Source organism: Juglans microcarpa x Juglans regia, chromosome 8S (assembly GCF_004785595.1).
Source record: "Juglans microcarpa x Juglans regia isolate MS1-56 chromosome 8S, Jm3101_v1.0, whole genome shotgun sequence".
NCBI lineage: Eukaryota > Viridiplantae > Streptophyta > Magnoliopsida > Fagales > Juglandaceae > Juglans > Juglans microcarpa x Juglans regia.
This window is the reverse complement of record NC_054609.1, coordinates 5,309,106-5,321,361: the sequence shown is the minus strand read 5'-3', so window position 1 is coordinate 5,321,361 and position 12,256 is coordinate 5,309,106. Positions and strand designations below refer to the sequence as shown.

The 12,256-nt window shown below is 34.9% G+C and overlaps 1 protein-coding gene across 1 annotated transcript; it reads left to right on the top strand.

Annotated features, from left to right (window-relative positions):
- Positions 1 to 1,549: 1,549 nt before the first annotated feature.
- Positions 1,550 to 6,859, top strand: LOC121244632. Its single transcript, XM_041142793.1, has 8 exons — positions 1,550 to 2,010; positions 2,181 to 2,301; positions 2,383 to 2,469; positions 2,586 to 3,248; positions 3,627 to 3,978; positions 5,127 to 5,208; positions 5,789 to 6,040; positions 6,528 to 6,859. The coding sequence occupies exons 1-7, from the start codon at positions 1,810 to 1,812 to the stop codon at positions 5,993 to 5,995; spliced, it is 1,713 nt and encodes a 570-aa protein (XP_040998727.1). The 5' UTR covers positions 1,550 to 1,809; the 3' UTR covers positions 5,996 to 6,040; positions 6,528 to 6,859.
- Positions 6,860 to 12,256: the final 5,397 nt, after the last annotated feature.

Genomic DNA, 12,256 nt, shown 5'->3' with positions numbered 1-12,256 from the left:
TTGGGAAAGTTAAAATATTTATGAGATTTTAAATTAATAATAGATATTACTTACTTTTAATATATTCATAATATTTTCCACCTAATAATTAAAAATACTTTTCAATAATTGATGGGATCCACCACTTTATCAAATCCCTAAAAAGTTAAAACCATTTTATCTCATCTCACTTTACAAACATATTTTTTTTATAAAATATATCATCTCATCTTATTATCTAAACACATATTTTTTTTACAACCATTACATCTCATTTTAACTCAAAAATCTAACTACTATTCAAAATATCTTATCTCATCTCATCTGAGCTGTATAACCAAACGAGACTTAATGTTACTAATAAAACAAAAACTACAAAGGAAATGAGGAATAAACATTAATCATTATTATAACTTTTTAAGTCTTGTTTGTTTTCACAACACATCTCATCTCATATTATTTAATAATTATAATTTTTTTAAATTCTCACATAAAATTAAATAAATAATTTAATCTTTTCAAATTTTAAAATAATAATAATATTAAAAAAATATATTTTAATAATATTTTAATTAATTTTTAATTTTTATTTTAATTTATCTCATATTATCTATAAAAACAAACGAAATAGAGCTTTCATAGTCAAAAGAAACAAACGGCCCACTCATAATTAAAAGAAACAAACCGCCCAACACTTCGATTAAAAGACAGCTTTCATTATTAAAACTTGCCAAAAACGTTGTCTTTTCTTTCGTCCACTAATCCCTCCTCAATTTTGAACAGATGAAAAGAGACTTTATGCCAACACAAAACCCGGAATTCATGATGGGAAAGAGGTATTCATTTGGATTGACATCTTTGAAAAAATGTTTCTTCAAAATTCAATCAAGAAGCTTTTGCAAAATTTAAAGATTCAATCTCAATCATCTTATTATAGATAAAAAGTCTTTATAATTCCCTAATTGAATTATTTTATGGTATGATTTGAATAGTAAATTGAGATGAATGAGTTGAAATGTAAATTGAATAAAAATTTTATAAAATAAAAATTTTATTAGAATATAATTTATAAACAATATTTTTTTTAATATTTGAAAAAATTAAATTATTTATTATATTTTATTTAGAACTTTAATCAAATTATAATTATTAGATTAAATAAAATGAGTTAAAACGATTTCTTAAAACAAATGGTCATCATGATTTCCTCAATGTCCAGATTTAATGAATGTCCAAATTATATAAGTTCGTATCTAAAAGAGAAATGATATTTGTAATCTTAAAACATACAAGTTTCGTGTATTTTTTTTTAAAAATAGATAAATTTGATATTTATATGATGAAAAAAATTATTTTTTTAATAATGAATTCAAATTTTTTTTAAAAAAAAAATGTACAAAATTTATAGTCTTTAAAACACTATCTAACATTACTTTAAAATGAAATATCATTAAATACATTTTATTCACTATCAATCAGGTAGGAGTATTACATTCTTATTCTTTTACTCGAATTTCAACCTAACTTTTAACTGTAATCAAAATGATGAATTCAAAGGCAGGACTTACAAAGTTTTCTTCATAAATTTATAAAGTCATGGACAGCATTTTCTTTTTGTTTCTCGCCACACAAACAACTTCTGTATTCTAAGCAGAATTTTAAATTTAGAACGTTTATGACTCTGACATACATGTGACAGTTCCATTGAATTCCCTCTCTCACAGACGCTCGGATTCTCATCTCTCTCTCTCTCTCTCTCTCTCTCTCTCTAACTGTGTATGCAGGTCGCATGCCGTGTGAAAGTGATGCGAAGAAGCCATTGACTTGATCATGCCGGAGGTGGGGTTTCAGGAGCGGACATCGTCGACAGGTGCCAGCTTGAGAGGCCGCGAAGCTAGCCCTGACTCCGTCATCTTCACCCTCGAATCCAACTTCTCCAGCCTCTTCTCCTCTGCTTCAGCCAGCGTCGACCGCTGCTCTTTTGCTTCCGACGCCCACGACCACGACTCCGTCCCTTCTGAAATCTCCCTTGTAAATCCCAGTCCCCTCTATGAGCTTGGTTCTGCAATTCATTTGGTTGACTTGCATTGCGCGTTTTTTATCCAATACTCCTCTTTTTTTTTTTGTTTTCTGCGTGAACTCTCCAAATTCAAGTGGATAAATTCGTGTCAGTACGGTTTAAAATCCTTGATTTGATGCAGCATTTGGTAGGACCCAACCATGGCGATCGCCACGAAAGCTCGAGTGATCCAGATCCAAACAAACGCACAGGACACAACAAGAAGCACAGTCGTTTCTTTAGAAAAGGAGAAAAAGCCAAAGGTAGTATTTAATTCCCATACGTAAGTTTCAAATTTCAGTGACCGAGACGCACACTCACTGTTTACTTGGATTTATACGCAGTCGAAAAGGAAGACAGCGACGCAGATTTTGAAGACGAAAGTCCGCCTCTTGATTCTGCAAGGAGCTCATTTTCTCTAGCTCTCAAAGGTACCCCCCTTACCTTCACAAACCGAACTAGAAGCTTGTGCTTTTGCTTAGTTTATGAGAAAGCATTTGATTTATTTGACTTCTTTTTTTCTTTTTGGTTTTTTGGCTCTATAAAGAATGCCAGGATCGGAGATCCAGATCTGAATCTCTAGCCGAGAAGCTAGATAGACGAAGACCCGCTTCGTTGGATCTGAACAATGTTACCGCCGCTTACTCCTCCTCGCCGCGGCTGGCAACCTTGAAGAAAAGCTCGGTGGTTGCGTCTCGCAAGTGTGGTACGTTTCCGAGTCCCGGGACACCGAATTATCGGCAGGCGAGCATCGGAATGCAAAAAGGTTGGAGCTCGGAGCGAGTTCCTTCACATACAAGTGCTAACCGGAGGCATACGGTATTGCTGCCTTACAACAATGGAAGGTCGACGTTGCCTTCGAAATGGGAAGACGCAGAAAGGTGGATTTTCAGTCCGGTTTCGGGAGACGGTGTTGCAAGGCCTTCGTTTCAGCCACCGCAGAGGCGGCCCAAGTCTAAGAGTGGTCCACTCGGCCCACCTGGGATTGCGTATTACTCGATGTATTCTCCGGTTACGCCGATGTTCTGTGGGGGTAATGTTGCGGCTTCTCCGTTTTCGGCCAGTGTGATAGCAGCGGACGGATTGGCGATACATTCTAATGGTAATGCTGGAGTGTTTCCTGGGGTAACAGAGCCTTGCATTGCACGTTCAGTTAGTGTGCACGGCTACTCTGAGATGCTGAGCCAGTCATCATTGCCTCGATTACAAGGTACTACTAAATTAGCTCCTTTAAGCCTCACTTTCTTTGATTAGTATCGATTAGAATTAGGATTTGCATGTCATTTAAACTTCGTTAGTTTAACATCATTCATGAATGTAATTGTCAGCGTGAAGGACTGATTGAGTAAAAGACTGGATGTCAGTTCCTTTTACTTGATGTTTTAATTAATTGGTTGGTGAAAGTTGATTAGAATTCTCATGGCCTCTGAATAGAAGAGGAGTTAAATGTGGGTAATAGTACTGGATTTTAAATTGTTAAGCTTAAACCTCTCCTTATCTGGTAAGACCCATCTTCTATGAAAATGCGAGGCATGATGTATTTTCACATATCTGATCTTGACCTGTTTCCCCTGTTTCAAACACACAGATGAAAAGCTCGATAGGCTCAAGGATGCAGGCACTGACATATCCTTGGGTGTTTCAAGAAGGGATATGGCAACCCAGATGAGTCCACAGGGAAGCAGTCACTCATCTCCACACAGGAGGCTTTCTTTCTCTGCCTCCACTCCCTCCTCCCCAACTATTGTGCAGTTGCATAGCCAACCACCATCTAAAATGGAAGTTAGGGATGTCGTGGTAGATGAACGTGTCACTGTGACTAGGTGGTCCAAAAAACATAGAGCTCGGCTCCCTGGGAAGAGCTCATCTAATGTTGATGACTGGAAAAAGAAAGGTGTGGGTACTCAACCTTCCATTTTGGATATAAAGAGCATTTCCAGGTATGAATATTTGACTACTTTATTATTTAAATTTCCTTCATTTCTGTTGGGACATTTAACTACAATATGATGACACCTTAATGGGGTCATGGAATATTATGAGATCCTCTAACAAGAAATCCTTATGTTACCCTTCTTGTTAAACTTGTGCCATAGTACATTGAATACTTTCTGTTTATCCATGTATAGTGAGATCAAAAAGGTGGGGGAGCAAAATGTGGTTCAGAATCCACCTCTTTGCATTCGATGGGAGCAAATGCACATTTAGAGAGCCTTAAGAAAAGATTTCGGAGACGTCAAAATTGTTTTTCAAACATGATGAGATTTCTTTAAAAAGAAATCCTTAAGTTGCCCTTCTTGTTAATATTGTACACCATAGTTCATTGTTTATCGGTGTGTGGTGGAGTAAAATGGTGGGTGTTTGATATTGCAACCCTGTGGTATTGTAAACTTTTGGATAGATCTTACTAAGAAACAGTTGGGAAGACAATAGTTGATAATCATCCGAAAAATGATATTCATTAGCCTTTTAACCATCATCCTTTCACCATCCCTTAATGTGATGTGGCATCAAATAATTGGCTGTAAGTTAGAAAATGACACAGTTTTCAAGTCATTTTGATGTTATATCATAGGATAATGAAAGGACATTGATTAAAAAGCTTGTGAATAGCATTTTTCTTAATCATCTGAGCTTCAGCTGTTAACTGCATAAATTAAGTGGAGCACGGATTCATATTGGTGATTTTATTATCTTAATGAGTTGAATTGTTACCTTTGAACTCAAACAAGTTTTCCAAATGTAAGTCAGTTCAATGGCTGTTGGTTGGTTAGTTTAGTGAATATCAAGGAATTCATGCCACTTTTTGTCTGGTGCTAGACTCTTTTTTTTTTTTCCGAGTTGAACACCCCATTTTCCTGTTTGACTATGATACCAGCATCCAATGTAGAATAAAAATATAAAAGAAAGCGCTTTTACTGCCCGAAGATATTTAGGCTACAAATTCCAGTATTTATAATTCTTACTTATTAGTGCTTGGCCGTATTATGAGATCAGAAGATAAATCCCACTTTGTGCCAGCCATGAAATGAATGCAGAAACGTATCTATTCTATGTCAATGAGCCTACATCTTTTGACTTTTTCCAGGTCAAAAAGAGAGGAAGCCAAAATCACGGCATGGGAGAACCTGCAGAAGGCAAAAGCTGAGGCAGCAATACGAAAGCTGGAGGTTATTTCCTAATGATGTGTCTTAATGCATCGTTTTATATTTTTTGAAACATTCACTTAATAACCAACTCTCTGTGGTGAGATATGTTTCCTTTTTTTTTCTCCAATGCGACTAGATTCTATATTTATTTGTCACTCTGGTCTAATCTAGCATGGTTGGTGTTAGTCCCAAGATATCAAAAGTGTGAGCTTTATGTTAGCCAAATTATTATCTTTCGTTTTGGTTTACTGTTCTCTTTTTGGTTTTTTAACAACTTAGTTGAAATGTGAAATTGTGCAAGAATATTTTGGGGCCATTAGCTGGAGATTGGGTCATTACAGGAAGTATTCTGCCCAGCCTTTGGACTGTAAATTACAGGAAATAGGATTATAGAAAGTGCATTTTCCTAAACATGAATAAGTTATTTTTTCACGAGAATTTGAGCCCATGGCCCCAATGGACGTATGGGCCAAAGGAAAAGTGGTAGTAGTAGTTAAGAATCTCTCTCTCTCTCCAGCAATCTTGTCAAGCATGCACTATGTGTTTATGTTCTGCAAAAGGGAAATTTGGTTCATGGCCCTTACATAGACATTTCTTTCAGATGAAGCTGGAAAAGAAGAGATCGTCATCCATGGATAAGATAATGAACAAGCTGAGATCAGCTCAGAAGAGAGCTCAAGTTATGAGGAGCTCAGTGTCGGCCAGTCAGGCCAATCAAGTTACCAGGACTTCCCATAAGGCTCTCTCATTCCGCAGAACCCGTCAGATGGGCTCCTTGAGTGGTTGTTTCACCTGCCATGCTTTCTAAGGCCTCATCCAGCCATCTATTATTACATTTGACCAATAATAGCAGGTACCTTCTCTGGTTCATATTTTGATCCCTATTAAATTTCTCATGTCAGACACGTCCTTTCTGCTGGAGTTTCTTCCATGGAATACTTTTCAGAAGACATATCTATACTACCATAAAAGCTGAAAATTGAGCTACATGATTACTTTACTTTACTTTTATTCATCAGTGTAAAACTGATCACCCCAGATTCACTAGTTAGTGGAGGGTGCTTAATACATCCCTTATTACTTTTCTGTAGCTTTGTTATTTGAAATGCATCTGAACATTGCGCAATTGAAAGTAGGAGCATTTGAATGCACAACTTCGTTCTCCAAATTCACCAATAATGGGTTCAACAGTATGGAATGTGTCTTGTGTTATAACTCATTGGGAATAATCTTGCAGAAAAGACTGCTATTTGATGTTACACCATTTTATATGAATGGAAAATTGTTCCTGTACATTGATTGTCCTATGCTCTCCAACTTATGTTCTGTTTTTTTATCAGATTAGAGTTGAATGGGAAATGAGGGGGGCAAGTACATGATTGATGCTGTACAGCAGAGCAAAAAAACAATATTATTTTGACACTGATTTGGTGTCAGCTTAGTATTTGTGGTGCTCTAAAGCACCAGTTCTTCCACCAAGGTTCCTGATAAGATTTGAGATTCCAATTACTGTATTCTTGTGGATTCAATGGTTAGGAACACATATATGTAATGTATGTAAATCAATCAACCTTAGATTTTTCCTTCTGGGGGTTCCCCTTTCACCTTGAAAGCTTGTGGGACAAATGGAGATGTTGCATTATTAAGATCTATACATTAGTTTTCGAAGTTCGTCCAAATGCTAAGATTAAGGTATTGTTTGTTTTCACGATCCATCTTAAGTCATCTTATCTATCATTATAATTTTCTCAAATTTTCATACAAAATAAAATAAATAATTTTACTTTTTTAAATCTCAAAATAAAAATAATTTTAAAAAAATGTATTTTAATAATATTTTATTTAATTTTTAATTTTTATCTTAATTCATCTCATTTGTAAAAATAAATGAGACTTGATGGACCTTTTGTTTTTGTATAAAAAAAGGCAATATTGCCTGTGTACTTTCTTACTTTTCTTCGATTTGAGATTATGTAATTTGCTCCCAAATATGCTGATGTGATTATAATGCAGAAAAAAAAAAAAAATACCAAAAAGGAGAAAGGTGATTGCCCATTTAACCCCATCGTGTGATCTGTTCACTCCTAGAAATGGGGCGGTTCCCATCCCCATTATTTGGTGCTTGCAATTAGAGAGATTGATATATCACTAATGTCTTAAATATTACTTTTGACTAGCTTTTTGGTTTTAAAGTTTGAGTTGGGCTACTCTGCCGCCTGCTCGCTCACTTTGACCGTTAGTTATTTTTGTATTTTTTTTTTAAATTTATTTTTTTATTTACATTTTTTAATATATTTAAATATTTAAAAAAATAAAAAAATTCACTAATATACTTAAAATTACTTCTTTAATCACTAAATAAAATAATAATAATAATAATAAGAATTTTTTCTTTTGTTAAGCGGTCAACTTGAGCGATTAAATTGGGAGGTAAAGTAGTTTTTTCCTTAACGTTTTATTAGTTACTTTTTCTTTTTCTTTTTTCTCAGCAAGCAAGTGAACTTCATTAATATTAGAAAAATGATACATGATGAGGGGGTGAGGATCCCAACAAATACCCTATTACAATAACCACAATACAAATGTGGTGAAAAAAAAGAAAAAAAAAGGGTTCTGGTATCAATTTCTTGGTCTCTACCCTTACCCTACAAAGAGGGTTCTGTCTTAAAAGACAGTCTGTTGGTAAGCCATCGCTGGAGGCAGTGTAAGCGGGTGCACTGCAGTCTGTTGTTTTGAGATATTTTTTGGAGAGACTTTTAGTTTATTTTTCAAGATAATCGGTTAGGAAAAGTGATAACATAGTAGGAAAATCGATATCGGAATGACAGATTTGTGACGGAACAAAAGTCTTCCCGTGCCTTTGTATTGGTGTGTGTGGGCCACACGTCGGTGGTTTGGAGTTGAGGTGGGTCTGATCTGGAAGATCGGGAGGTGAGGGATCCATTGGTACCGTGCGTGTTGCCGACAGAGGTGTCGAGATGAGGCGGCGTGTGGAGCCCACGCATAGAAACAAGCCATGCGTTGACCTTTTTGGTGCGATTTCGGGTCGTCCTAGTAGATTGGCGATTGAGGAGTGGTGTGGTGGGGCGCGTGTCGACTGATGGTGGTTGGAGTGTGATAGATTTGAGAAAAACTGAAATGGTAGAAGGAAGAGGAAAAAAAAACTACTATGAAAGCATATTCACACCTAGGTAGCGGAAATGGAAAAGAACAATAGAAGGAAATGAAGAGGAGGGTAGAGCCATGGCTTTCACCCTCCTCTTCGGCGAAGGCTATCACGGAGATAAGAATGAGTTTTTTCTAGAGAGAAGTCAGATCTTCTCTTTTTCTAGTGACTTATGGGTTTGTAATCAATGGCCTTTCCGAATGACACAATCAATGGTTCCCGATACCATCCATGGTTGGAGGTTCAAACTTCCAACTGCTAGACTTGATATCCCCTAAAAAGATTGTCTAGGTATAAAAAAAAAAAAAAAAAAAAAAAAAAGACATGAATTTGTAAAGCTTATAGGGTAAAATTTATAGTATACAACACAATGAAAATGGCTAATTAGTCGAGACTAGGGGTGTAAAAAAAAATGGAAAACTGGTTGAATTGGATTGAACTGAACTGGTGGGTTCGATCTGGTACCAGTTCTTAAGAATTGAAATTGGTCATAAGCCGGTTTGGTACTAATTTTCATATTTTAAAAACCGATTTAAACCGAACCAGATCGATATATGTATATATATTAAAATTTTTATATTATACAATATGCTAAATTTCTAATTAATATAATATAAAATTTTAATCTTATTATTCAAAGTCTATTAATCTTATAACATAAAATTAATATAACATTTTATTTAAGTTAGACACTACTTATACTATACTAGTATAATTAGACATTAATGAATTAGTAATTGTTAATAATAAAAACTAAATTCTAGCAAGAAGTTTAGTGTTGAAAAAATTATAATATTAAACTTATGTAGTACCACACGTGTAAAAGGTAAACCAGAAAAATCGGACCAGACCGAAATTGAGAAAAATCAAAAGTTTCGATTTTGCTAAAGAGCTAGTCCGTATCGGTTCTTAAATTTTCAAAATTTGTGAATACTGGTTTGGTTCCAAAATTTGTCTAAAACTGGACTAATTATACCCCTAGTCAAGACATAGGGTGGAAATAGGTGCTCAATACAAGGGAGGAATTAACAACTAGTGACGTTAGTTGTTTTGTTCTTACGCATTTAGCTTTGGTTTGTGATATGCTGCACCATAAGCCACTGTGCATCCAAATGATGTGCGAGTCACGTCATCTACACATCTCACTTCCGATGCACGTGGATCTCACGCTCCATCTCCATTCTCACGTCATCTATCGATGCTTATGCACACACGGCCACATACGCTGGCTCAAACACGTGTGTCCACCAGATGTTGTCAGCTTCTTTCCCCGTAAACAACCACCCACCTCTATTTATCCCTCCAAACATTCTCACCTTCACTTGGGCATCAAATTTTGGGTATTTTTGTTGTTTTATTTGCTTATGTGTTTGTTTATTTGTGTGATTTATTATTATTTTTTTCATAACTGTAGGAGGCTTGATTCACTATATTTTGTCCATAGCCTTCAAGCATGCTTTTTATCCATCACTCCCTTCCATCATGGCCACCTTATATTATATTTTGAAAACTGGTTCGATTCTGGTATATATTTTAAAATTTCTTATATTATATTTATATGATCAATTGCTAATTAAAATAACATAAAATTTTAATATTATTATTCAAGTCTATTAATCTTATAATATAAAATTAATATAATGTTTGATATAAGTTAGATACTACTTATACTATACCAATATATTTAGACACTAATTATATTATTTTAATTTTATTATTCAAGTCTGTTAATCTCAATAGTATAATTTGACACTAATGAATTAGTAATTGTTAATAATAAATATTAAATTCTAACAATTAAGTTTAGTGTCGAAAAAATTATAATACTAAACTTATGTAGTGCCACAAGTGCAAACGATAAACTAGAAAAATCAGACTAGACCGGACCAATGCCGGAAAAACCGAAAGTTCCAGTTTTGATGATGAATCGATCCACATTGGTTCTTAAATTTTCAAAACCGGTGCATACTATTTCGGTTCCAAAACTTGTCTAAACCCAGACCAAATCAGACTGGTTACACCCCAACTCACTATCACCTTCAAGCCAGCCCTTTCCTCAATTGCGAATTGACCATTTAGTTCCATTTCCCATTTGTTTTTCTATTTCATGTAGTATAATGTTTGTTTTGAGGCATTTGTTAAGGTCTCTTGCATGTTTGCAGTGTATATTTAATGTTAGTTAATTTGATATTGCTCATAACAAAAGAAAAAAAAAATACAAGGGAAGAATTTGTTCCTTTGGAATAATATATCTCTCTCAATATAATCTAATATGATAAGTGTTAGTACACTTGACTAATATTGTATCTATCTTTGCTAAAAACACAATTTAGAGAATGAAGCAAATCCTCGCCTAACCTCATGTCTACTTGCCCTTATTGATCTGGCCGATGTACTTCCCATCCCACCATCCGATTTCTATCAATAAAACCAATCTAAAGCCTCGCTTGCAAACATTCAAACCCTTCCAAGCTTCCAGGCCATTACATAATTCAAAAAGTCATAATAACCAAATCATTAAAACCCACTTGCTTATAGATAAAAGATTAAATTCAAATCTTGATCATGATCAGCCTCTGCATGGGGATACCCACAGTTGTGTCCATGGGTCTCTAGCACTCTATTGAGGCTCAACATCATGTTTTGCAGTAGGTCGTTGTAGAGCTTATGGCCACGCCATGGATCTCAATGTACACTCATGTTGTCATGCCTTGGGTCTATGCATGAAGAATAAGTAGAAGATGATGAGAAGGATGAGATGAAGAAGAAGAGATTTAGAAATGGTGAGAGAGGCATAAAGAAGGAAAGGGAGGAAAAGAAGGATGTAATTAGGAGGGAAAAATGAGGGTAAGAGAAAAAACATGTGGAGTTTTCTGTTTATATTATTGTAGGGCGGGCGGGTGAGTATCCTACTCATCCACCTACTTTTTGAAAAGTTAATTAATAATTTGTTCGCTTAGCCTATTGGGCAGTAGGGCATGGAAGTTTGGGTGACCCACTGCCTAGCCCTATATTTCTTTAGTTATAAGTACAATGATTGGTTTGTGATCTATAATACTATTCTTGCAAGTTGTAGACATGGTGACTATATATAATGCCCGATCTTGATTCATGAAATGCTCCTAAAGGAAAATATTTAGTTTACAAGTCATTTGTCCCAATAAATGCATTTCTTGTCTCTCTAAACCGAATGGAAAGAAAGAAATGACATTGCAATTTAAATCCTTAAAAAGAGTTGTTAGTTGCCCTCAAAGAAACCCCAAAGCCTTTATATAAGCTATTGTGATTTCTTTGGCAAACCAACTTTAGAATTTCTATGCCCAAGTGAGTTCTGGAGGTCTATAGGTAAGGATCCCAATCGGGTGACACTAACATAATTTTGAGAACTATGTGCTACTAGTCTGGGAATTATCAATCCGAACACTATACATTTTCATCAACCGACTTTCTTTGTAGTCTGAACCTCTGATATATGGGATTATGAAACTTTAGATCAACTCCAAAACTGCATTTAGGTACTTAGGTATTACCCATAATAATGAGAAGTAGTTCTTAGTTGGCTCCTCCCATAAAACTTGGATTCCAACATTAAGGATGCAGTGTGTTTGTGCTATTGTTCTACATCTAAAATTTTATTGTTTTATATGCTTGAAAGAGAGTGAGAGACAATGATCTCCTAGAATTCCTAAGTATGCTACCTTATTTTTTAGTTACATTCTCAATTACTTTCAAACTAAATGTTTAAGATGTTATCACATTAGCACATTTACTTTTACTGACTTTTCATATTTCGGTAAATGATATGTGAGAAAGTCTCAACTATTTAATTGAAAAAATGGTTAAATATTATATATATGATTAGTTATGTACCTGCACGATGCACAACTGATTCTATAGTAATTT

What these genes read in the sequence shown, in the direction of transcription:
- LOC121244632 (XM_041142793.1), top strand. Translation starts at nt 1,810, where the DNA reads ATGCCGGAGGTGGGGTTTCAGGAGCGGACATCGTCGACAGGTGCCAGC. An exon ending in ATTTTCTCTAGCTCTCAAAG is followed by an intron (nt 2,470 to 2,585) that starts GTACCCCCCTTA and finishes GGCTCTATAAAG; the next exon opens with AATGCCAGGATCGGAGATCC. An exon ending in CAGCAATACGAAAGCTGGAG is followed by an intron (nt 5,209 to 5,788) that starts GTTATTTCCTAA and finishes CATTTCTTTCAG; the next exon opens with ATGAAGCTGGAAAAGAAGAG.